Here is a 27,961-nt window from a genome sequence, read left to right as displayed (position 1 = left end):
GCTTTGGTTTTCCTTTGGAAACATGATCCTGAAGCTACATAGAGTCCACAACAGAGTCAAAGACATTCGAGCTCATTCTCCACTTTATTTGCATGTCCCGCATGACTCTGCCCAAATCCCCAAAGTCAAAAGAAAAACTGCAGAGCCTCAGTGTTAGCACTAATTTATGATCACGATCATTTCTCTCAAATGTCTATTTTACCCTTCGTTTTAAATTGCAAAGTAGATATTTACATGTTTATATACAAATAACCTCAAAAACAAATTAACCCCAATCTTGGTCCAAGAGTTTCCACTTTAGAAGTGGTTTCCTTCTCTGCTATGTACATCCTCTTCCAAGAGTCTCTTAGGACTTGGTGAGTTCCAAATATTCGTTCACAAATGGTTCCCTTTTTAGCTTAATGAACCAAGTACTTAATTTCCGAGTAAATCAGAGGAAATATTACAGAGCATGCTTTGTACAGGACAGCACCACTACTGAAAATGGCTCGGGGTTTTGTAATCCAAGGCTCCGACTTAAAGCAAAAATACGTGGCGTAGATCGCAACAGCAAAGAAATGTCCAATTAAAACTAGAGGGTTAGGAGACAGTCTGTAACAGAAAAAAACAAACAAAAAAAACCATATATATATTAGTAAGACCGGCAATTAAAATTCACTCATAAAAAGGTTCTAATTATGTATCATCTACAAAGCTGAACACACGCTCTACACTTTAGAGGACTCTGCAAGCTTGTGTGGCCCGCTGTATGATGACAGGGACAGATACATGTTCTTACAAGAAACTCCTTAGACTACCCCCCGTCAGAGAAGCCAGCAACTCTTAGTCTAGTTCACATAAACTGTATGTTTTGAGCTGTTCCACTGATCTTGAGACCTCAGTCCGAAGTACCTGGATGGCCTGACCTGTGGGAGTCTTGGGTTTTCCAAAGATAACAGTACTGACATTCAGATCATAGATGAATGAGAAGAGACTTGAAGAATTTTACCCTGCAGACTTTTCAAGAATAATTCTATGTATGCCTGTACTGTCAAAACCATTACTGAGTTTCACAAGTCCCTGCACGTCAACTGAATTAAGTTTTAAATACAAATTCCTCTGTTATCTGTGGCTCCCAACGATCAGATCATGCGGTTAAACCCACCAGCAAAAACTAAGTTTCTATTTTAATCAGGGCTTTGGCCCCCTCTACCACCAACTTCTGCTCACCACTTTTCCCAGAAGTAAAACACAGGACTAAGTGTTGCTTTTTTCCTTTCTCTGAGCTACCTTCTGATTAAGATTCTAATGGATAGTAAAGTGACAAAATGTATAAGGAAGAAAGACTTGCAGTAATTAATAAACTGAGCAGTCCCAAAGAAGATCTGAAATACCCAGTTCCTGTGTCATCGAAACAACCCAGGGTGCCTGGGTGGTTCAGTAGGTTAAGCGTCCGAATCTTGATTTCAGTTCAGATCATGATCTCACAGTGTGGGAGTTCAAGCCCCACATCGGGCTCTGCACTCACAACACGGAGCTTGCTTGGGATTCTCTCATTCTCTCTCTCTCTCTCTCTCTCTCTCTCTCTGTCTCTCTCTCTCTGTCTCCCTTTGCTCCTCCCCTGCCTGCACTCTTTCTCAAAATAAATAAACATTAAATATATTTAAATAAATAAATACAACTTACACAGAAAGCAGCCCAACAGGACCAGCAATACATTCTCCACCAAGTTTGAAATAAAGAAAACAGGCTTTTCTTAGTTGATGTACGGAATCTAAAATAAAATTTTAAAATCACTCTGAATCAAAATATTCACACATTTATTTTAGGGTGCTAATGATCTGTCAGAAAAAAATGTAACATAGACCAAACCTTATAATTTTTTTAAAAATCTAGTCCTGGAATTTCAACAACTCAAAATTTCTTTTAAATTCCATAATTAGCATTATGGGCAATAGCTTAAGTGTGAACAAACTTTTCTGTTAGTAAATAATCACTGTAAAAAGCATGCAGGTCTCAGAAGTTAAAGTTGTTTAAGTGTTATTTCCTTGACTGTGTTGTAAATTCATTAAATAATGCAAATATGTTGTAAATTCTTTTGGTCATAAAAACACAATTCTAGAACCCAAACTCCCAATCTCTAAGATACCCAACCTGTATTTCTGAGCATATTATCAAGTAAAAATAGCTGTGAATATTAAATATTAATAATGCCTTATATTTGTATACTTTTTCATACTTTTCAAAGTAACCTGTCAAACCTTCACAACAGAGTATTATCAACCAATAATCTATTTAGAATCAATGTTCTTTTCAGGTATACTTAAGATTTTTCTTTAGAACAGATAAAAAAGGATATAATAGGTAATCTCACTCCAATAAAACTCTTTCCTCTTCTATCATAATTTCTTTTAAGTTGTTTGTTGGCAGATTGAAATTCATAATGTAAGACTCTCAAGAGCTTAGGAAAACTTAAAAAGAAGTGCTTAGAAAAACTCAGAACTTTTCTTTTTACTTGCCCACCCCGCCAGTTTAGCTTCCGTGCCAGTTAGCAAGAGAGGGTAGATTGGCCAACCACCATCAATGAGTTGTTTTTCTACTTTTAGCAAGGATAACGTGTATGGAGGCCACAGAAGGCACTTGTGCCATATCAGGTCACCAAAGAACTGGATCGCCAGTTCACGGAAGTAGGCTTGTTGTAAATATCTGAGGTAACGGGATTGGAGTCACATCTATTCCTGAAAACGTAAATGTCCGATTTTATCGTGGCAGTCGCCTCCTCCTCCATTTCTACTGCTTCTGCTGCGTCACCTTTTCCTCAATATACAGACTGACCGCTGCCACTTTACAATGTGGAAGCAAATACAAAAGCATGGGAACGTTTCAAGTGAGTAGAAGGGGGACGCATTCTGCTATTCGTGCATTGTAGCAGGAGACAAAAATCTAACCTTGTTACGAAGCTCATTACTTATTTTACAAAATACAACGAACAGAAATCGAAACTGGTGTTCAAGGAAGAAAAGGCTTAACAACTATGTTTCGTTTTCATTCACGGCCAGAAGACCCTCCATCACGACTTTGTGCATCTGTGGCTCTGCGTGAGCTGACTTGGGCCAGAGGAATGAATAGACACATTATTGAAGTATTGCTGTTAACACTTCCCCACAGTGGTGGATACGTGATAACTAGAGGCTAAAAGTCTTGCGCAAGGATGGAGTTAAGGGCCACCAGTTGGGAGTCAGTAGACTTGGTAAATATTTCTATTTGTGGCCTAACGACTAACTTTTTTATAATTCAGTTCCCTTCCTGTGATAAAAATCAATTTTTTAATTTTAAAAATCAGTAATTTCCATTAAAAATTATCTATACTTAGGGGCACCTGGGTGGCTCTATTGGTTAAGAGTCCGACTTTAGCTGAGGTCATGATCTCATGGTTCATGAGTTTGAGCTCCGCACTGGGCTCTGTACTGTCAGTGAGGAGCCTGCTTGGGATTCTCTCTCTCTGCCCCTCTCCCTGTCTCAAAATAAATTAAAAAACAAACAAACAAACAAAACTGAAGAAAGTAAGATATACTTACCATCTGTGGCAGAAAATAATTCATAAAGAGCCTGAGCAAGGATATTCACAACAAAGGAATGAGATGTTTTTCTTGCCCAGTAGAATGATTTTTTGGCCTAAAAAAGAAAGAGATCACTTGTTATATGGTAAAGCTGGGGGGCAGCACAAATGAGTGCTTATAATCCCCTCAAGCTGATGTTTATCCTGAGGACTACCTACAAGTAATGCAGCCTTATATTCATTACTTACACACACACACACACACACACACACACACACACACACACACACACGAACACATCTCCAGAGCAATGAGCTCCATGACTCTGAAGCTAAATGTACAATCACTACGGGCGAAGTGGCCCGTGCCAACCAATGCTATGTAATACTCATACAAAAATGGAGAAACTGGGGCACCTGGGGGGGTCAGTCGATTAAGCATCTGACTTGATTTCGGCTTGGGTCATGATCTCCCAGTTCAGGGGTTCAAGCCCTGTGTTGGGCTCCGTGCTGGCAGCACAAAGCCCGCTTGGGATTTTCTCTCTCTCTGCCCCTCCCCTGCTCGCGCTTTCTCTTTCTCTCAAATAAATAAACATTTTTAAAAAACAAAAAAACAAATTCGGTAAGATTCATGGGGTGCACAGGCTCCCAGATTCTTTACACGGGAACAAGTCCGCCTGAGAACCATGACTTAGGATCAGGCTCCTCCCAGGTACAGATCCCCCCAAGGAGGTCCCATTCCTCTTAGGCCTAGAAAGAAATCTGTCTTGAGGCACCTCTGTCAAAGAATGATTGAATATCCTACCTGGAAAACAGCTGCATCATCATAAAGGTCAGGGATACCTTTTAGCAATTTTCTCCATATCTTTATATCTTTAAAAACAACAGTCATTCCTCCTCCAGTAAGAGGATGCCGCATATTATACGCATCTCCCAGAAGAAGAACGCCTACAAAGAGAGAATTTAGATTATGACATCATCCCTTAAGACACATAAAAAAATAGTCTGTTACTTTCTAAACATGAGTGTGAGCCAGAAAATCAAGATGTGAAAATACAAGGGAACAAATCATGCCTAAAATTTGCTGATGCAAAAATTCAGTTAGTTCATATTGGGCACCTAGTAGGTCACAGACACTGGGGATACAGTGAGAACGAGAACATGGTCCCTGCCCTCGGGAAAGTCACATGTGAATCAAAGGTGAAGTCAAACTGTTACGTACGCATAAGGCCTCTTTCATGAAAACACCAAAAGAATCTTGGCACAAAAAGCAAGTCTTCGACATGGGAAAAATGAAGAGGTCTGACATTTCATGGCAACACTGGCTGCCAGCACACTCTAGAGAAATGTCCGTAAAGTTTGAAGTTAAAGAAAGTGGGCCCGGGGCGCCTGGGTGGCGCAGTCGGTTAAGCGTCCGACTTCAGCCAGGTCACAATCTCGCGGTCCGTGAGTTCGAGCCCCGCGTCAGGCTCTGTGCTGACAGCTCAGAGCCTGGAGCCCGTTTCAGATTCTGTGTCTCCCTCTCTCTCTGCCCCTCCCCTGTTCATGCTCTGTCTCTCTCTGTCTCAAAAATAAATAAACGTTAAAAAAATTAAAAAAAAAATCAAAAAAAAAAAAAAAAAAAAAAAAGAAAGTGGGCCCTGGGGCGCCTGGGTGGCTCAGTTGGTTGAGCAACCGACTTCGGCTCAGGTCATGATCTCACGGTTCGTGAGTTCGAGCCCCACGTTGGGCTCTGTGCTGGCAGCTCAGAGCCTGGAGCCCGCTTCGGATTCTGTGTCTCCCTCTCTCTCTGCCCCTCCCCCACTCATGCTCTGTCTCTCTCTCTCAGAAATAAACATTAAAGAAATTTTTTTTTTTAAATAAAGAAAGCGGGCCCTGGGAAGATGATACCCAGCCATGCTGCAGTCTGAATTAAAGAGCAGGAACAAGCAGATATTCCAAACCTATCTGAAGTTAATTTCGACAAATAAGCCCTGACTGAATCCTACCTGAAAATCAGCTCTTTGATTCAAAACTGCAGAGGCAGGAGGCGCCACCCTTTGACTGCAGGTGCGCCTGCCTGAGCAGCCTGACCACGCTCCCGGGCCCCTGTCAGCCCGCTTAATGACCTAAGACTTGAGTAACATTTCAACAAAGCGTTTATTTAATTGTATTTGTAAGAGACACAGACAACCATAATAGTAATGTGAAGGTGGCAAGATTATGGGTAACTATTTTCTGTAACGTCACAGTTACATTTGTAACTAATTGTAGAATACACATAAATATTAGCTTCTAAAAAGGTAGCTTCTAAATATTAATTCACATTTCTTATGTATTTCTCTAATATCTTCACTAAAAACACCACAAACTATATGGGGTGTGTGGGTGGCTCAGTCAGTTAAGGATCTGACTTCGGCTTAGCTCATGATCTCACGGTCCATGAGTTCAAGCCCCTCATCAGGCTCTGTGCTGACAGTGCAGAACCTGAAGCCTGCTTCGGATTCTGTGTCTCCCTCTCTCTCTCTCTGCCCCTCCCCAGCTCACATTGTGTTCTGTCTCTCAAAAAGGAATAAACATTTAAAAAAAAAAAACAACCCACAAACTATAAACAGCTTTTATTCCTCCTTCTCCAAGGAACATTTCTAATTCCACCAATTGTTGCTGGCATGCTATTTATATCAGTTTGGCATTGGCCTCTTCATTCTGCTTTGCATTAGTTTCTTTATACAATTAGTAGTTTATTATGCATGTTTTCCCATAGCAAATTCCATCTGTTTACGTTCAGGAGCCACCGCGTAGCGACAGCTCCCACCCACACCTGTCTCTGGGGACCTGCTCTCAGGCTGTCAGGGGTGTTCCGCACCTCTCCTCCAACGCCCTGCCAGCACTTCATACACAATATGCCCGAGAGCGGACTCACCACCCCTTCCCACACTTCCTAAACTTACGTTCTTTTCCCTGTATTTCCAATATTAGCAAACAGCTGGCAAAATCATCTAAGCCTGAAACGTAGAATCCATCAAGAGACCTCTCTCTCCTTTACTACAACAGCCAATGGGTCACCAACTTTCATGCATTCTACATCCCAGAGACACACGTTTCCACTCCCTACCTTCCATTCTCACTGCCATGGCCCGGCGTTCCAACCTCTCACCACCACCCTCGTGGAACAACGGCCTTACTGTAAGCTTTTGCCTGACCCTTCTTCCAAACCACTCTCAACAGCACAGAGTATTACCTCTAAGATAAAAATCTAATCGTGCCACCATCTCATTTAAAACTTTGCAAGTAACTATTAGAAATAAATGAGTTCAGGGGCGCCTGGGTGGCGCAGTCGGTTAAGCATCCGACTTCAGCCAGGTCACGATCTCGCGGTCTGTGAGTTCGAGCCCCGCGTCAGGCTCTGGGCTGATGGCTCAGAGCCTGGAGCCTGTTTCCAATTCTGTGTCTCCCTCTCTCTCTGCCCCTCCCCCGTTCATGCTCTGTCTCTCTCTGTCCCAAAAATAAATAAACGTTGAAAAAAAATTAAAAAAAAAATAAATGAGTTCAGCAAGGTTTCAAGATATAAGATACACATGCAAAAATCAATTGTATTTCTGTACACTAGCAATGAAGAATCTTAAAATGAAGTTAAGAAAACAAGTCTATTTACAATTGCATGAAAAGGAATAAAATACTTGGAAATAAGTTTAACAAAAGAAACGTAATAAAACACTCTGAAAGCTACAAAATATTGTTGAAAGAGAAAACTCATACTACATTTACAGTCTAATTTGACAAGAGTGCCAAGACACTTCAATGAGGAAAGACTACTCTTCATCAAATAGTACTGGGACAACCAGTATCTACACAGAAATGAAGCTGAACCCCTTCCTCACACCATACCCAAAATTTTACTCAAAATGGATCAAACACCCAAATGGAGTAGCTAAAACTATAAATCTCTTAGAACAACATATAGGATTACATCTTCACAATCTTGAATAGGGCAAAGCCTTTTTAATTACTTATTTATTTTAAATACTGCTGTTTCCCATGCTAGTATTTTTAAGTTTATTTATTTATTTTGAGAGAGAGTGCACAAGCAGGGGAGGGGCAGAAAGAGAGGGAGAGGGAATCACAAGCAGGATCCGCCCTCTCAGTGTAGAGAGGGGCTCAATCTCACAAACCATGAGATCATGACCTGAGCCGAATCAAGAGTTGGACACTTAACCCACTAAGCCACCCAGGCGCTCCTAGGGCAAAGTCTTTTTAGATATGGCATCAAAAGCACAAAGTGACAAAAGAAAAACACAGATAAACTGGACTTCATGAAAATTAAAAACTTCAATGGACATCATCAAGAAGTGAAAAGACAATCCATGGAATGAGAAAAGTTTTTGCAAATCATTTATCTGATAAGGGACTTCTATCTAGAATATATAAAGAACTCCTAGAACTCAACAAAAGTTTTTTTTATTAATTTAACCAATTAAAAAATGTGCAGGCTGAATGGACATTTCACCAAAGAAGATATACAAATATCCAATATGCATATGAAAAGATTTTCAGCATCATTATCCATCACAGAAATACAAATCAAAACCACAATGAGATACCACTTCACACCTACTAGAATGCTTATGGGCAAGAAGACAGATAATAACAAATGTTGAGGATGTGGAGAAACTGGAACATTCATACATTGTTAATGGGAATGTAAAATGGGGCAGCCACTTTGGAAAAGTTTGGCAGTTCCTCAAAGAGTTAAACAGAGTTACCAAACCCAAGAAAAATGAAAATTACGTCCGTACATAGACGCATATACAGACGTTCACAGCAGCGCCGTTCTTAATAACCAAAAATGAAAACAAGCCAAATGTCTATCAACTGATGAATAGCTAGTTAAAATGTAGTATATCCACACATGGAGTATCATTTTGCCATGAAAACAAATGAAGGACTCACACATACTGCAATGTGGATGAACCTCAAAGAAGCCAGTTACAAAGGATCCACTGATTTCATTTATAGAAAATGTCCAGAATAGGCAAATCCACAGAGACAAAAAGCAGACTGACTAATGGATGCCTGGGGCTGGGAGTCGGGAGAAAATGAGTAGCGACTGCTAATGGATATAGGGTTTCTTTTGGGGGTAATAAAAAGGCTTTTTAGAGTCCGTTTTAACTGACCGTGGTGATGGCTGCATTGATCTATGAATATACTAAAAACAAATGAATTATAAACTTCAATGGATGAGCCATATGATTTATGAATTACATCTCAGAAAAGCTATTATTAAAAAAAAAGTTGCAATGACTTTCCACTGTCTACAGAATTAAAACTAAACTTTAAATAAACACCTTACCTTTCTACCACTCTGACACCTAGCCTACGCTCCAGTCACAGGAAACCACTTGAGTTCACTGAAAGTGCCACCATTTCTCAGCCTTCGTGGCCTTTGCAGATGCTATTCCATCTACTTAGAAGTCCCTCATTTCACTGTCCACCTAGTGAACTCCCACTAACCCTTCTTGCCCCAACCCCCGCTTTCTTGCCTGAGACATGTCTTCCCAAATCACCCTTCCTAGTTCACAAGCTCCCCTCCCTGCCACACTGATTCTTGTGGTACCACGAGTGGGCTTTGATTATAGCATTTATCAACAGTGTTCTGAAATTACCAGTTGATACCCCTGACCAGAAAACTGCCTTTTCTAGATTTAGGACTATATTTAACTGTCGTATCCCAAATAATAACTTAAATGCACTCAACATTAAATAATAAAGATATCATAAAACTAATTTTGGTGTTAGTAATGTGTTCATCCACAGGAACCACTTCTCTGTCCCACATATCATTCCCAGCAGCATACATTTAATCACATATTATATTTGGAATATTTGGAATTTACATATCTGGAATATACTTTATAAATCACTCCAATCAAATGGTACCTCGTTTGTTTACTGGGGAAGAAGGAAGAAAGCTTGCTGGCATAGATCTCAAACGAGAATTCTGAATGGCTTCTAGGAACGGTTCTTTGAGGTGATCTGCAATAAATCCCAATGGTTTATAAAATTCAATTTTCAATTATCACATGTTCTTAATCAAGTATAAACAAATACCTTCTATACTTCTGTTACGGTTGCTACATATATCCTGGTGGCAAATCAAGAACTAATTATTTCATTAGCACAATTGTTGATTAAGCACCTAGTTATTCATGCTGAGGAATGACTAAGAAATCTGAGAAAATTAATATAAATAGATTCACACAGCTGAATGAACAAAAAAACTAAGAGAGTGAAGCAAATTCAGAGGAGAGGAGACGGAGAAAAACCACCCACCTCTCTTCCAAATGTTCACTGACAGGGATCAGATTTAACACTTAGGTTACCATCACCACCATAACCTGGTAATGACAGATGAAATGTACTACCAATTCACAAACAGCAGGAATATATGTATGGTAGAAAAAGGGTAAGATGCAGAGAGCTCTACTTTTCTGAGCTTCCGTTTCTTCATCTATAAAATGAAATGCTTTGGTTATTAGCCCATCTCTCAGATACTCCCAAGTTTTAAAGTTTTATGCTTCTACTTGTATCGGAAATGAACTGTCTTTTCATACAGTTCTCACTGTAATCTGGGAATACAGGCGCAGAGTGCCTACGTTGAAACTATGCCATTCCTATAAGTAGAATTTCAATAACCTAACTAATATTAATATAAATCTACAAATGGTTTCCCACCATGATCTCAGGGAAGTCTGTTCTGAACCTCTGTACTGGAAAAGGCAATCTACAGTAAAAGAAAAAAAAATGCCAAAAATATCACATTATTGGGGTGCCTGGCTGGTTCAGTCGGTAGAGCATGCACCTTTTTTTTTTCTGTAATTTTATTTTTGTTTAGTAATCTCTATACCCAACATGGGGCCAGAACTCATGACCCTGAGATCAAGAGTCGCACACTGCTCTGACCAAGCCAGTCAGGCCCCCAAAGTGTCCGACTCTTGATCTCCGGGTTGTGAGTTCGAGCCCCACATTGGGTATAGAGATTCCTTAAAAATAAAATCATAAACAAATAAAAAAATAAAATAAAAAATAAAAATATCACATTATGACTATCTTTTTCCTAAATGTGAATAATTCATTTTTCCTAAAAGCTTCAAAAATGGCTTAAGTGAAAATATATTGAAATGTTGAAAATGTCTTTTTTTTTAATTTGGGAGAGAGAGTGAGCAGGAGATGGGGAGAGGGGCAAAGGGAGAGGCAGAGAAAGAGAGAGAGAGAGAGAGAGAGAGAGAGACAGACAGAGAGAGAATCTTAAGCAAGCTGCACGCTCAGGGTGGAGCCCCATGCAAGGCTCGATCCCACAACCCTGGGATCACGACCTGTGCCAAAATCAAGAGTCAGACGCTCAACCGACTGAGGCAGCCAGGCGTCCTGAAAATGTCCTTATTAAAAATCTAAGTCCATCTGAGTCCTCTTCAGATGTTTATATTCTTATTAAACAGAGTGTTTTCACATAGATTAAAAAATAACCAGAGGGCACCTGGCTGGCCCAGTCAGTAGAGCACGTGACCCTTGATCTGGGGGTCATGAGTTTAAACACCACATTAGGCACAGCGCTTATTTAAAAACAAAACAGGACAAAAAAAACTTGAAAAAGAAACAGAATTTTTAAACAAAATATACACCTACCACAGATAGTTTCCTATTACTATAATCATATCATCTAATCATATTAAAGGGTTTCTCTTCAATTTTATCAATATTTTAATATTTTAATTAATATATTAATTTTTTAGATTTTTTTTTTACTGACATCTTCCAAGTCTCAAAAAAACATGTCAGAAAGTAATTTTTTAGGAGTGTTTTGCAAAGATGCCTGAACTCTCATGAAGCCTTTCTGTATTCAACTCAAAACTAAAAATGACCTTGAAGATTGCTTACAGCTCTAACATTCTGAAAGGGGGCTATATGAGCCACACACAACTGGCCTCACACTGGCTCTGTCACTTAGTGATCGTTTATCTTTGGAGGACCTTTTGCTGATTCTTAGTTCCCTCATTAATAAAATGGGGATCATGATAATGCCCTACCTCACAGGGTGATCGTGTAAAGTTATGTTTATAAAGCACTTTATAGTAGATATTCAATAAATGGTAGCTACTATTGCTACAAAAACCAAGCACAAAAGTAATTAAGTATAAGAGAGATTTCTAGAATTCAGAGACCTTAGATTGCTATTTGGACCACCTTAAAAAATACCACATATGCCAATATTAATAATTATCCTGAAAGCAATGATTTAATTATTAATATGAAAAAATATATTGAAAAAAAATTTTTTAATTTGAAGGTGGTTTTTTTCAACGTGTTAAACAGCTCAACTCCAGTGTATCTGACTGACTAGATGCATTTTTTTTTTACCTGCCATGTTTATCTTTGGCCTAATTTAGAAACAGCTTTAGTGAGAACCGGAGATGGACAGCCTTTTGTGATATTTTAGAGTACAGATTACAATGTGGATGAAATCTCTTTCTTACCGGGTAATTGTGGGTAAATTTTTTCAGCCATGTATTCTCTTAAATTCCTGGGCATTTCCCCTCGAATGTCAACAAGTACTCGAGTTTCATCAGATGAAATCTGATAGATGAGAACTGGACTCGGATTAGCCAAAATAAGTTCAGCATGATTTGCTTTAAACTGTGGTGCATGCTAGGGGGGAAAAAAAGAATTAATAATTTTCAAATTTCAAGTTGTGTTTATTTTTCTATAATTATATTCCCATAGTACCTTCATAATAAAGCCAACAAAATGAGATGAAACAGAAACTTTATTGGAGATCAGGTTTTTCCTAAACTTGGAAAAAAGTCCATCGGCAACAACGGTCAACGGAGCATGGAGTTCCTACAATAAAGATAAACAATACTCAGCTAAATGGTTAGAAATACAAAGTAAAAGGACCACATTTAAAATATTTACATATTTTATTGGACAACATTATGGAGGTAATGAAGATAATGCTACTAAAGAAGCTGTTACGGAACTTAAGTTAATGCATAAGACATTAATACTTCCTCTCCTGAGGGACTGCCTTCCTTCAAAGTACTACCATTCAAATCATCTGGGAGTTAAGTTACACTTTGATAGACAACAGAGGAATCAACTACCAAACAAGTGTGGACCACAGAAGACTGAATCTCATCATCACAAAGTCCAAGGACGAGTCCAATGTTTATTCTAGAATTTTCTTTACTTTTCTTTTTTTACTTTAAATTCATGTTAGTTAACATATAGGGTAGTTGGTTTGGGGAGTAAAATTTAGTGATTCATCACTTACATGTAACACCTAGTGTTCATCCTAACAAGTACCCTCTTTGATGCCCATCACACATTTAGTCCATTCCCCTACCCACCTCCCCTATTCTAGAATTTTCTAACTTCATATAATGCTTTCAACCAGTGGCTAGGGCTTAGAAGAATTTTTGTAAATGTGGATATATGTATTTGTATTACCTTGCAGTCACCCCCATTAGAGTACAGTTTCTAGGTGGTGGTGACCCATCCACAAAAACCAACAGATTAGCCTTTCACTCTTTCTCTTCTTTCGCTAAACCAAAATGAGCAAATACTGGAAACTATTTTACTCTGCTATCTCCCCAGGCATTCTGGTACTTTTCCCTTTTCAGATCTAAACAATTTGAAACAATTTGTTTACTTTATTCTAATCATTTCTTTTGTATCGAATCCTTGGTTTTTTTTGCCTTCCAGGCTCCTCTGCTTTTGTTTTTCTCGCTTCTGTCTTTAATACGGCTAATCCAGTGGTGTGTCTGCAAAGCTGTGTGTATAGCGTTGTGAGGTGCTCTAATGGGCAATGTGTTGCAATTTGAAACCCATCCTGCTGCAGAGGGCTGAGGGAGAACTCAAGCAGTAAATTGGTGGGCCTACTTTTTTAAAGGAATAGGAGAAAAAGAAGGAAGACAAAATCTCTTAGGAAGAGCTAACATTTGGTATCTCTCACCTTGATGTCCCCGGTCTCTTTATCCCTGTACTGAACGCCCATTACAGCATCATCTTCTTCTAATAACTGTAGCACGATGCCTTCGATGAACTTTGTACTAAAGGATAAATACACAGACATAAATCACAACAGAGTAGCTCAAACAACTTACATAAGAAAAGATAAATTCCTTATCTCCAGTTTACCCACGTAAACTGGACACACGTGTGCACGCATGTACACAGAAAAGGTCTGGAATGATAAGCAAAAACATCATTAATGGGTTTCAGAATTAAGTGTGGTTTTTATTTTCTAATTTCTTAAAATTGAATACATAGGTACTAATCTAATGATCTTTAAACGTAGTTTTAAAAGTAACATTAGATTTTTACCTCAACTCATTAAAAAAAGTACATGCAGAAAAACTTTACACACCCACACAAATTCATACACAGATGGGAAAACAGAATTGGGACTTTATCCACCGAATTATTCACAGTAGTTACTTCTAGTCAGAAGAGTCATGGATAATTTTTACAAACCTCTGTACATTTCTGTGGATTTTTCCATTTTTCTACAATGAACATATTCTACTTCCACAGACATCAAATTCTTTCAGTCCTAAGGGTAAGTCCACTTACTTCTTCACTAGCTTACTCCACACTTAAGCCTTTGCCAACGACATGAGGGTTCTCATGCTTGAAACTTCCTCAATTACAGTGCCTAAAGGCTAGGGGCAAATAGAAGTTAATAATTAAGAGAAGAAGCCAGTCCTACCAGACTAGGTCCTTCCTTTGCAAGAATGGAAAAGGGATTTTCCCTTGAAGTCCTCTGTTCTGACTTTTAACAGAAAATACCATAAGCACAAACCCCAACTCCCAAATAGGCAGACAGGGACTTAAACCTTAATTACAAGGGTATCTTTTAGGGGCCCCTGGGTGGCTCGATTAAGTGTCGGACTTCTGATCTCACGGTTTGTGAGTTCAAGTCCTGCGTCTGGCTCTCTAGAGGCTGACACCTCAGAGCCTGGAGCCTGCTTCAGATTCTATGTTGCCCTCTCTCTCTGCCGCTTCCCCTGCTCACACTCTGTCTCTCTCACCCTCTCAAAAATAAATAAATATTAAAAAGAATTTTTAAAAAGTTTATCCTCTAAATCCAACAACATAGAAACGCTATTTAGTCAAAGGAAAAATCTCAATAGTTCTGTGTCATTCACATGGAAATTCTTCACATGATATTCTTGACAAAGGCATTGAAGATCTAACATTCTTCTAACTTGCAGTCTACTTTAGTAATACCTATGTTCCAGCCCATACCCAAACACTTACGACAATTTATGAAATGGTATTTGCGCAAAGGCCAAGTTTAAATGCGTTTCTTTAACATCATACGTTTGAGTCGTCTTACTTGGGCTCTGCCATCGCTGCTTTCCGGAGACCCATTATGAATCTTCCATGATGGAAAGCTCTTCCACTCTGCACCTGACTGTTTTCTGACAGAGGGTAAGGAATGTGAACCTCTGATTTGCTTTCCTGATCGTGAATTACGTAGCCATGTACGACCTGAGCATCAATACCTTCCACTGCATCTGCAAAACAATTCAGTTCAAAAAAAATCAGTTTTGTTAACATGCCCAGAGTTATATGAGGCACCAAAGGACATGGAGGCATTGAAAATGAGTCTCTTTCTTCATAAAGTGATTGAAACCATCTGGACAAATGGACATTAATATAAGTAACTATTTCAAAAGTCTTAATGCATCTGAAAGACAACCCTCTGAGCAAATCTGTAATATCACAGAAGATTAATATTTATATAGAAAATCTATTGATTAACTTCTATAGGAAAAATATTAAGATCCTAGTGTCAATGGGTGAAAAGTTTAAGGATGATTCACATTAAGCAATATGGAAACACTGAACAGATCAGGAAAATGTTCAAAACCTGATTAAGAAAAAACAAACCGATGAAATAAACTGAAACATTAAGATACCAAATCTATGAAAACTGCTGGTGAGATGATAAAACTGATACATTTATATATTACTGGTCATACTGTAAATTAATAACAGTTTAGAGAGTAATGGTGGCAATAATTATCAAGAACCACAAAGAAGTTAGCATCCTTTGATTTAATCATCTTAGTCTTGGAAGTTCATCTATGTTCATCCTAAAAATATAATTTTTAATTTTTAAGAATTTAAAAAAAATATTTTAATGTTTGTTCATTTTCGAGAGCAAGAGACAGAGTGCGAGCGGTGGGAGGAGCAGAGAGAGAGGGAGACACAGAATTGGAAGCAGGCTCCAGGCTCTGAGCTGTCAGCACAGAGCCCCATGCGAGTCTTGAACTCAGGAACCATGAGATCATGACCTGAGCTGAAGTCAGACACTTAACTGACTGAGCCACCCAGGTGCCCCAAGTTTTAAGAATTTTTAAAGTTATATATAAGAATAAGTTTACTATAGTGTTATCACTAATAAAGAAGAAATGAAAACAAACCAAATATTAATCTTAGAAAGGTAGAGTACATTATGAAGTATGAACTGAGAAAATACTATGCATAGGCCTAAAATCATAATGATAAACAAGGTTAATATATTAAGATGAAATGCATTAGAATAATTTCTAATTATTCTCATGATGAAAGAAAATCTTCACAAAGAATTCTATCACACATCTAAGCTAAAATCAAAATAAATTAGCTTTCTGATATGCTTTTTAATTGCCCTTAAGGTCAAGTCAGGGACAAACTGGCTGAATTTTGTTAGACTTCTGACCTAGAATCAAAATTACTTAGTTTTTTAGTATTGTTCTTAAGTTATTACAGTTAAAATTCAGTCAGAGAAAAGTGCACAGACATCCTAAGAGCTGCCAAGTAGCAGTGTATTCAGTTTGGGTCTCAGCAAATTGCCAATCTTTTCTGACCTAAATATCTGAAGCCCATTTAATATTTCTATAATGCTTTGTCCAGCCACTGAGACAGTTTGTTTTTCTTAACCCATAACTCTATTATGGAAGTACTTGAAATGTTTACACTGGCCACTTTAGAACATACCAGAAAATGTTAAAAGCATAATAGCACAGTAAAATTTTTCCTTGGGTAAACTATCTTAAGACAAGTATATAAATAAGGTCTTATTTAAGATTTTTTAAATCTGTCTCTGTCTCAACTTTATTGATAAAATCAAATATGACAGACTTTGCACACTTTTACTTTCTTAAGTAGGCAAAAAGATTACCCTACACTTCAATGACATTCGTGCTTCATGAACACTAGACATCAATAACTTTGAAGCCAGTGACATAACAGAGCTATCACTATCTATTAATCATAAGGCTCCACACTTACAATATTAGACTACTGGTCAGTATATCACATAAACTGACATGGAAAACACTCCTCCACATTAAAAAATACAGAACTGCTTGCTATAAAAAGGCAAATTAAAAAATAAAACCAACAATGAAAAAAACAAAACACGAAAACCTGCCTATGCTAAAAATGAAAAGCAACTTCAAAGTCAAACCAGTGAACAAGTTTTAAAGGCAACAGCATAAGGGCATCAGAACCACAAGTGTAAGAGTGGAGTTTTAAGGGCCACTCCTGAATAGGAGATAGGAGCCCCCATGACCAGGGACAATGAAACTTAGCACCATACATAAATGTCTTGTCAATAACACAGAAACCACAAAAAATTCAATACCAAGAGACACGGCATATGGAAGTAAGCCATTCACCATAGGCTAGGGGTGGAGTCATCCATAAAAAATCCAAACATACCTTTATGCCATGACCTCATATAACTTCTGAACCTCAAACCAAGTATACAGTATATAATAAATTAGGTATCATTTTTGAAAGCCCAAATATAAACCAGAATCAAGGAATAAATATAACAAAAAACATACAAGATTTACGAATCTTTATTTAAATGCATTAAAGACCTAACTGAATGGAGTATACCACATTCGTGGACAGGAAGTCTAAGCCAATTATTCCAAAACTGAGCTACAGATTCAGTGCTATTTCAGTCATAATCTTGACAGAGATATTTTGAAAATTTATTTCTAAATTACATGGAGAAAAGCAAAAGGGCCAAGAAAAGCCAAAATAATCCTAAAGAAAATAAGAGGTTCCCCACCAGATATTAAGAGTTATTAGAAAGATATAGCATTTATATTAATTTTAGGAGTTCTTGGGGCAGGCATTTGAGTGGCTCAGTCGGTTAAGTGTCCGACTCTTGATTTCGGCTCAGGTCGTGATCTTACAGTTTGTGAGTTTGAGCCCCATGTGGGCCTCCACACTGACAGTGCAGAGCCTGCTTGGGATTCTCTCTTTCCCTCCCTCTCTGCCCTTCTTCTGCTCACGCTCTCTCAAAATAAAACTTTTTTAAAACAAAAAGAGTTCTAGATATTAAGCTTAACCCATAGGGCAATCACTTATTAAAAACTCATACTCAGGGGACACCTGGGTGGCTCAGTCGGTTAAGCATCCGACTTCGGTTTAGGTCATGCATGATCTCACAGTGCATGGGTTCCAGTCGGGCACTGGGCTCTGTACTGACAGCTCAGAGCCTGAAGCCTGCTTCGGATTCTGTGTCTCCGTCTCTCTCTGCCCCTCCCCCGCCTGTGCTTTCTCTCTCAAAAATCAACATTAAAAAAAAACATAACTCAGGATGGATCAGTCCATATTATGTTAAAAATCCACACTCTAAAAAGTAACTATTCCAAGTGTTTCTATCATCCACATCTCATCACAACTCAGGGGAAATTCATAGCCTAATGAATGTTAATAAAAATTCGTATTTGTAATATTAAAGGTATTCATGGTATGTGGACTCGATAAAATACTTTAGAGGCTCTCCTTACTCTTGCATTGAACTACATATCAAAATCTACTACGTGGCAATGAGAAAGAATGAAATATGACCCTTTGTAGCAACGTGGATGGAACTGGAGAGTGTAATGCTAAGTGAAATAAGTCATACAGAGAAAGACAGATACCATATGGTTTCACTCTTATGTGAATCCTGAGAAACTTAACAGAAACCCATGGGGGAGGGGAAGGAAAAAAAAAAAAGAGGTTAGAGTGGGAGAGAGCCAAAGCATAAGAGACTCTTAAAAACTGAGAACAAACTGAGGGTTGATGGGGGGTGGGAGGGAGGGGAGGGTGGGTGATGGGCGTTGAGGAGGGCACCTGTTGGGATGAACACTGGGTGTGGTATTGAAACCAATTTGACAATAAATTTCATATATTGAAAAAAAAAATCCACTGAGGCTTGTTACCACAGCCTTGGAAGTATCTCCTGAAGCTAGATCTCTAAATGATTCTATGTACAGTCATCAGTTTTGAGACCATTTACGGTGCCTAATGTTCAACTATAAAAGTAACAAAATCCTGTCTCACGATATTGTTACATCTGCTTCAGGTGAACCTCTCCAGTAAGATGGTGGTTAGGGAACCCAAAAGCACAGAGATAGAACTTTCCTTCTTCATAAAGCACTCTCTCCACTTGGGTCCTGGGCCCTGCAGGCTTTTGCTTTTCCTCCTTACTAACTGCTCTTCCTCAGTCCCCCTTTATCACTTCCACTTGCCTCACTGATCGCCATACATCAGAGTTCCCCAGGGTTCGGTCCTGGACCTCTTCCTGGTAATGTCTTCTAGTCTTGTTTAAGTACCGACCCTTCTCTTTCTCTCATACCTAATATGTGACTTACCAGCAAGTCCTACTGACTCTTCCTTCAAAAGGCGTTTCCAGAGTGTGACCACTTCCCATCCACTCTACTTCTGTGATCCTAGGATGTTCCAAGCCATCAACTCTCACCGATTCTGCAACAGTCTCCTAACAGATCCCCCTGCTTCTGACTTTGCCACTCTTTTCCTACAGAATAACATGAATACTTCTAAATAATATTTTTAAACACACTTCTAAAACATGAGATTGAATAACTCCTTAAACTTCTCCAATGGCTTCCCTTTGGAATATGAGCCAAATCCACATAGTGGGCTATAAAATCCTATGGTCTCAGCCCCCACGATCTGCCCACTCTTTACCTCTCCCCTTCCCTCACACCACTCCATTCAACATTATTTTCCCTTCTCACTCTTCAAACAGTTTGTGTCTGTTTTGGTCACCACTGCAGCCTCAGCATCTAGAACAGCAGCTACAATATGGTGCATGCTAAATGGATATTTATTAAATGAATGAATGGACATCACTCCTTTAGTCATTTCTCTCTTGCGTCATCAGTTTCTTCCTCTCTACTTGATCATCTCCGTCACCAAACATGCTCTAGTATCAAAATACACCTTCTTTATCTTCACATCTACATCTCATTACTGCCCTACTTCTGTTTTCTGTTACAGAAAAACTCAAGAGTGCTTTCCTAGTCTAAATTTTTTAAACTCCCACCCACTTCAGTCTAAGCTTTGTCTCCACAACTCTGCTGAAACCTCTTGTCAACATCACAAGCAACCTTCAAAACTGCAAAATCCCATGGTCGTTTTTCTGTACTCATCTTACTGACCCTTCGTTAGCAAACCGTGACATAGTGCCCTTCCCCTTCGTGACACATACCCACCCCCTCCTACCCAAAACCTTCTCCTCTCTTGGATGAAGTGGCACCAAACGCTCTGGCTTTCTCTGCCATTCTACCAGCTCCTTCTCAGACTCCTTTTCAGGCTTCTCTCTTCTACCAGATCTTCAAATACCAGTTTCCCAGGACTTAGTTTATTCTGTCTTCTCTTTTCTCCCTACATGCCCTCCATCATTGTTGTGGCTTTTCAGTACTACAGATAGGCTGACACCTCTGAAATCTCTAACTCCAGCCAGACCAAACCACTCCTCTGCACCCGAGATTCACATATTCAGCTTAACTTCTCCACTTGGATAGCTCAACATGTCCCACAAATTCCTCCCCAATGCCTGTTCCTATCAGCAAATGATACCAGCTACCAGCTGTTTAAACCAAAACCCAGGAATCCTTTTTAATATTTCCTTCTTCCCCATATCTCACACCAATCCCTTAGTCAGTCACGCCATTTTTAACATCAGTTGGGCCACTTCTCGTTATATCCTCTGCTACCATGCTAGCCCAAACCACCATCATCTATCATTTGGACTTAGCAATGAGTTCGCACTGGACTCTGCATTGACTGTCGCTACCCCACTGCCACCATCTTACGGTGTATGGACCACACCATCTCCACATATTCTTTTAAAACAGCATTCTCCCAACTTCAGGGTGTGACTCAATGTTAATTATGAAATGAATTTCAAGTTGTGAAGTATATACTTGGGTAGAATCATGACAAGTATTTAAAAAGAAAAATGAGGGGCACCTGGGTGGCTCAGTTGGTTAAGCCTCCGACTTCGGCTCAGGTCATGATCTCGCAGTCCGTGAGTTCGAGCCCCACGTCAGGCTCTGTGCTGACCGCTCAGAGCCTGGAGCCTGTTTCGGATTCTGTGTCTCCCTCTCTCTCTGACCCTCCCCCATTCATGCTCTGTCTCAAAAATAAATAAACGTTAAAAAAAAAATTTTTTTTTAAATAAATAAATAAAAAGAAAAATGAAACAAATTTCAGCCAGATTTACATATGTACGTATGTGGTGGGTCAGGATAGAAAATGTGTTTGTAATTGTGAGTAGCTGTCAAAGGTCTGAAGCCACTTTAGACGTACAGCATGAACAAGATCATGCCACACTCCTGCTCCACTGACTGCAAAGCCCTCCATGATGTGGCTGCTGCCTGTCTTTCCAACCTTGATCTCAAGTCATTCTCCTTTCCCCATCACCCAACACTTTCTAGCGACACGGCCCTCCTTTTCAGCTCCTTGAATGAAACAGCAAACATTTACATAATGCTTACTACGTACCAGGCACTGTTCTGAGTGCTTTGTGTATAGGAATTCATTTCAACCTCATAGTAACCTATGAGGCAAGGAATCACATACAATGTCCATTTTACAGATTAAGAAACGGGTACACAGAGCAGGAGCCTGAAGCCTGCTTCGGATTCTGTGTCTCCCTCTCCCTATGCCCTGCTCACTCTCTGTCTCTCTCTCAAAAATAAATAAACATTAAAAAAAAATTTTTAAAAAGAAACTGGTGCTGTGGAGGTTAAATAACTTAGCCAAGGTCATACAGCTCTTTCAGTGCCTGAGCTGGTATTCAAAGTCAGGCAATCTAGTTCCAGAATCAATTCACATAATTATTACACTATCCTCCCTACCACATGAGCCAAGCAAGCTCTTTCTTAACTCAGAGCCCGACATATTTTGTACTCTGATCCTTAAGAGTAGCCAATGAATCTGTCTTATTCACCGGTATATCCTCGGCACCAAATACAGCACCTCACACAAAGTAGACACTGAGTAAGTATTTCCTAAATGAACAGCTAGTGTTTATTTATTTTTTTTTTTAATTTTTTTTTTTTTAACGTTTATTTATTTTTGAGACAGAGAGAGACAGAGCATGATCGGGGGAGGGTCAGAGAGAGGGAGACACAGAATCTGAAACAGGCTCCAGGCTCCGAGCTGTCAGCACAGAGCCCGACGCGGGGCTCGAACTCACGGACCGTGAGATCATGACCTGAGCCGAAGTCGGCCGCCCAACCGACTGAGCCACCCAGACGCCCCGAACAGCTAGTGTTTAAAAATCATTTAGGGGTGACCAGGGGGCTCAGTCAGTTTAACGTCCAATTTTGGCTCAGGTCATAATCTCATGGCTCATGGGTTCAAGCCCCACATCGGGCTCTGTGCTGACAGCTTGGAGCCTGCTTCGGATTCTCTGTCTCCCTCTCTCTCTGCCCCTCCCCTGCTCACACACTCTCTCAAAAATAAACATTAAAAAAAACTTTCTAAAATTATTGCTTTAATAGATGATACTTAAATAAAAGATTCCATAACAAGCACATAATATGTACTCCACCAATGACAGCTCCCTTCACTTTTCACTAGATTTCATGCCCTCATTCTAGTTCTCCAATCTTTAATTTTGACCATTTCTATTTTTTAGCCACTTCACTGTATCTCACTAAGTCTCCTTTATATCTCCTCATCCACTAAACTCTTATCTTCTCCTTTGCTCTCATTTTCATGCAAATTGGTTGGTAAAGAGTATAGTGACTTTTAGAAATGTAAATAAATTGAAATATCTTTTTACCAGTTATAGGACATGCTAAAGTGAAGAGGGTTCGCTTATACCACATTAACTCCTAAAAATTAACATGGACCTACCTTCAAGACCAAGGTCTTTAAGGACACGATAACCACCTGGCTGCAGAAATTCTCCAACTATCCTGTCAGGCTCTTTTAAATCCCTCTCGATTACTGTCACCTTTCTTCCATCTCTGGAAAGCATGGCTGCCAAAGCAGAGCCAACCACACCGGATCCCACAATGATAACTTCTGGATCATTCTGAGAAGATATTGATGATGAGGCAGCTGCTCCTATTAAGGTGGTTTCTGAAATACTGGTTCCTTTTTTGGGCTGTGTTAAAAAAAAAAAAAAAGTTAATTATGTATCTACATTTGCTATCCGTAAATCATGCTGCTACTACATAGGCACTCAGGCCTTTTCTATCTTGGGCAAAACCTTCATTTCAAATATTATCAACTAAATGCAGTGCTATGTTTTTAAATCCAGATCATATATAAAAACCAGTGATACTGGGGTGCCTGGGTGGCTCAGTCAGTTGGGCATCAGACTTCGGCTCAGGTCATGATCTCACGGTTCGTGAGTTCGAGCCCCGCGTCACGCTCTGTGCTGACAGCTCGGAGCCTGGAGCCTGCTTTGGATTCTGTGTCTCCCTCTCTCTCTGCCCCTCCCCTGCTCACGCTCTGTCTCTCTCTCTCTCTCAAAAATAAATAAACACTAAAAAAAAACCCGGGGTGCCTGGGTGGCTCAGTCAGTTAAGCATCCTACTTCGGCTCAGGTCACGATCTCGCGGTCTGTGAGTTCGAGCCCCGCGTCGGGCTCTGTGCTGACAGCTCAGAGCCTGGAGCCTGTTTCAGATTCTGTGTCTCCCTCTCTCTCACCCTCCCCCGTTCATGCTCTGTCTCTCTCTGTCTCAAAAATAAATAAACATTAAAAAAAATTTTTTTTAAAAAACCCAATGATATCAAAGTATTAAATAAAAATGTATAATAATACCCCAATAAAGTGAAATACATACTACATTTTCCATATATATATTTAGAAAATGCTGTTATACAGATATATTTAGAAATCCACACCAGGCCAAATATACACAATGTTTGCAAGGGGCTCCAAAGACTTATTATAGGGAAAAGTCTATCATTAATTACTCAGTTCTTCAAGTACATACTAAACATCCACCAAATGCAAATCACATAAGACTTCTATTTTGACTTCATGTTGCAAACTATACAGCTATTCATTTTTATTTCCACTATTCATTTTTATTTTGTCCTTTTGGATTTTCATCTGAAAAATCTATCTTAACCTAAAATTACATTTATATAACAAAAAGACTATCACATCCTAGCTATTAATCTAGTAATTGAGAATTACTTAACTCAAGAAAATTCTGAAAGTTCAAAATAACCCATCCTATCCCGTGGGGTGCAACCCCTTCACACTTAAGCCCTTAACATATAAGGACATATTTCATTTGCCCATCTTGACAGTCTAAGAGAGCCTAGTCAAACAGTTGGTCCATTTAGGAATAAATATCAAACCTATCACTAATTGGGCTGACAATAAAAACTTTATTCATAGGATGAAAAAGTCCAGTTTTGAGATTTATGCCCACTGAGAATAACAGTGCCTCTTGGGTTTTCTAAAATGAATAATTCAGGGTCGAAATAAGTATTTTTTCCCGGTATGTGGGTTGACAAATATAAATGTGTTTCAGATACAGAATTGCAAGGAACCATCTTTCTTGATTTCTCTGACTTTAATGATTAAGATAAGCCCAAATGCCATTTTGAAGGGATTTTGATAAAAGACCTCGGGCAAAAAGGAAGGAGACAAAACCTAAAACCTTAGAATTCTGATTCTCTGTGATTTTAATATTCATCCAGTCTTCCTTTAACTCTGCATGGACTGGGGCGGGTCCATTCCACTTTTTATCGTCTCTCTTACAGAAATTACCTTTTTGCCCTTTACCAGGAGGAAAAGACAACAGCCTTCTCTTCCCAGAAGTATTTCTTAGTGACCAGAATGACTATTTTTTTTTATTATAGTTCTGAGAGCAAGATAAACCCTTTTTGTCATCTTAGCCATTTCTTATCAGTTTTTCTTCCTAACTTTTCCCTGTTAAACCATAGACACACACACAGACACACACACACACACAATCCTGGAAGGGGAACCTGAGTTGGTTAAGTCATTCAAAGAAGGGTCAACAGACGAAGCACTAATGGGAACTGTGTACTCCCTGCACCAACTCCCTGGTGTTTAAGAAGCAGCAGAAAGCCTGAGGCATTCACATATAGACCCAGTTATTGATGGCTGGTAATCAAATTTTCTCTTCGCCAAAATGTCTCAACACCACATGACGTAATGGCATTCCAGCCACCTACACGAGCAGTCCGTGACCCTGGCAGAAGTTACCTCAGACACCGCTGAAGATTTCAAACTGAGATTAAAGACTGCCTCTCCCTCCTCTCCCATCGCTGGCACCCACCCCACCACATCGCTGCACGCGGCACTAGTCAAAAGGTTCCTAACAGATGAGTGCTTTTACACCAATCTTAATAGCTACCATTTATTCATTATGAGCCACAGTCAATCATTTAACTCCCTAACTGGCAGCAAGACCAGCGCCACCCCCATCTAGTAGAAGAGGTAACTCGTTCTTACAGAAACGAAGCAATCTGCCAAAGGTCCCAGAGACAGAAGTGGTGGAACCAAAATTCTAAACGAAGTCCTCCCTTCTGTAAGCCTTGTACTGTGGATCCAGTAAAATAATGTCAATCCGGAGCCTCAAAGAGTAAACTACTTTTTGAGGCCACTCGCCCTAACTCCAAGTCACCATCATGCCTCACTTGGCTTACGACTGCCATCTTTCACCTGAGAGCCTGCTTCCATTCTCGTGCCCTGCAAGCCACTCTCCGCACACCAACTGGAATGTTCTTTCTAAAAAGTAAAAATCAGTATTGTTACGTCCGTGCTTAAAACCCTCCAGTGAGGGGCACCTGGGTGACTCAGTTAAGCATCCGACTTCAGCTCAGGTCACGATCTCACAGTTTCGGGAGTTCGAGCCCCGCATCGGGCTCTGTGCTGACAGCTGGGAGCCTGGAGCCTGCTTTGGATTCTGTGTGTGTCTCTCTCTCCCTCTTTCTCAGTCTCTCCCTGCCCCTCCCCTGCTCGTGCTCTCTCTCAAAAATAAATAAATGTTAAAAAAAAAATTAAAGAGTCCCCCAGTACTCTTGGGAAAAAATCCAAACACCCATGGCCAACAGGCTCTAAACGTTCCGGCATCAATGACCACTGCTCCCTCATCTACCACTGTCTTTGCGGGAGGCATAACCTCAAACATGACTGACGACTAGCTTCTGAATTAGGAACATGGCTGAACTGAGGACCTTACTCAATTACTCACATGACTTAGGACACTACTCCACTGATTCACTCAAGGCTTCACCGACATGGGGAGAGGAACGTGCTTTGCCCAAGACTTCGAAATGCTGAACTAATTTTTATTCCACTAACTTTTCGAATTGTTCTGTTACTTTCCCCACCCAGCTGTCACTTAGAAGCAGTGGACTTAACCCGCAGCAGGTTTCTTTCTTCTCAGGTACAAACACAATCCTTACCTAAGGTTATAAATAAAATATCTTTTTTTCCCCCAATCACAGAAGGTGATTCTGTCCTCCTTCAAAATGAGATTCTAATATTTCACATCCCCTTTCACAAGCAAAGCTATATTCATAATCAAATCAGTGTCATTACAGCATTGGCTCTATGGACACTAAATGGAACAAATCTTTTCCATCACGCCTAAGAGTGTCAAGGATGTAGCCAAGGAACAGTCAAGGGCTTAAAAACAAAACCAAAAAAAAAAAAAAAAAAAAAAAACCCACGAAAATTAAATGAGAATTCATACCAGAATATCTAAATTGCTGCCTCTGTCCTTTAGAAAAGATGAAAATTTACATCTGAGCGACCCCCAATCCTAATTTGTTAAAAAAGAGACTCCTTGATTTGCCCACTTAAAATTCAACCTACCCTCCTAGACCCAAGCTGTTCTTTATTTTCTGATCCCGGGGGCGACTTGGCCCAGAAGAAGCCAATGAAAGGCAGGGCCGACAGAATATCCGAGAAGACCGCGAACTGGGAGCCGCTCTGCTGGCGCCCGAGCAGGGCCCCGCTCCGGTAGCGACAGCGGTAGGACAGCACCAGGCCCAGGGACAGGAACACCAGCACGCACAGCAAGAGCTCCTTGTTGGCAAAAGAGACGAAGTCTCCGCATTTCTTGTAAAAATACGTGAAAGTGGCAATGCCCAAGAAAGTCCACATGGTTCAAAGGCTCCTTCGGTGACCCCGGGTCAGCGTTGAGATCCTCTTTTTCCTTGCGGGGTTTTGGTGATGTGAGGTTCTCCCCAAAACGTGTCACCAGACGGAGCGCGAGGAAGCGGCCGAGCTCCCGCCAACACCGTCACAGGATTACAATTCAAGCCAGCCGAGTTTACAAAATCCTACCACGGTGGAATAAAACAGTTCGCGAAGAGGGGAAAGTTGGCCAGACTTAGAAAGCAGTATTAAAACACCGCCCGCTGCAACCGCTTCCGAGCAGACTCTAATCTTTCCGGCAACCCATTCATTTCCTTCCCCAGGATGGGCTTCTCCTGGGTTGCTGCAGGTGATGTCCGTCAAAGGTGACGCGGGCCGGCTCACCTGCAGCAGGTGCCCTTCCAGGAGGCGTGGGGAGACGAAAGAAACGTCCCGGCGCGGCGGCAGGGGAGGCCTGGCCAGGGGCGGGAGCGCCCACGCTCGGGCGGCGCCGGGGCTGCCTCTTCCCACGGAGGACGGCCTCGGACTCGAGACTGCGGCCCCAGCCCAGGCAAGCGCGGCCGCTCTGCAGACGCTCCGGGTCACCTGCCCCACGAACCCTCCAGGCCGTGACTCCGTTTCCCCGCGGGTGAGCGGCGGTCTCCAAGGAGCTTCCTCAGACGGCGGCGGCTCCCGACGGCCTCCTCGTCAGCATCCCTCGCCGGCGGCCGCTGCCCTCCCCAACTCGGCGCTTCGGCAGTAACCAGAGTAACCGCCGCCCGCCCTTCGCTCGCCGCCGGCCCGGCGTGCCCGGGGCGGCCGAGGGGCTCCGCCCAGGCGAGGACCAGGAGGCGGGGCGCAAGACCAGAGCCCGCCCCGCCCTGCGCGCCCAATGCGCCCGCCCCGCCCTCCGCCGCCGTTGGCCAATGAGGGGGCGCACCGCGCGGTAGGCCGAGATGGCGCTATGCGGCGTTTGGCCAATCGCGGGCGGCGCG

The 27,961-nt window shown here is 40.7% G+C and overlaps 1 protein-coding gene across 1 annotated transcript; it reads right to left on the bottom strand.

Moving 5' to 3' along the window:
• Nucleotides 1–65: 65 nt before the first annotated feature.
• Nucleotides 66–27,713, bottom strand: SQLE (squalene epoxidase). The gene is made up of 11 exons (XM_004000116.6): nucleotides 26,703–27,713; nucleotides 22,745–22,997; nucleotides 14,913–15,093; nucleotides 13,527–13,623; nucleotides 12,299–12,412; nucleotides 12,049–12,220; nucleotides 9,455–9,550; nucleotides 4,344–4,486; nucleotides 3,558–3,654; nucleotides 1,666–1,753; nucleotides 66–591 (listed from the first exon to the last, which is right to left on the bottom strand). Exons 1-11 carry the CDS (start codon nucleotides 26,991–26,993, stop codon nucleotides 399–401), a joined length of 1,725 nt encoding a protein of 574 aa, XP_004000165.1. The 5' UTR covers nucleotides 26,994–27,713; the 3' UTR covers nucleotides 66–398.
• Nucleotides 27,714–27,961: the final 248 nt, after the last annotated feature.

The sequence above is a fragment of the Felis catus genome, chromosome F2 (assembly GCF_018350175.1).
Source record: "Felis catus isolate Fca126 chromosome F2, F.catus_Fca126_mat1.0, whole genome shotgun sequence".
NCBI classification, from domain to species: domain Eukaryota; kingdom Metazoa; phylum Chordata; class Mammalia; order Carnivora; family Felidae; genus Felis; species Felis catus.
Note: the sequence above shows the minus strand (reverse complement) of the source record. Positions and strands in the feature narration are given on the sequence as shown.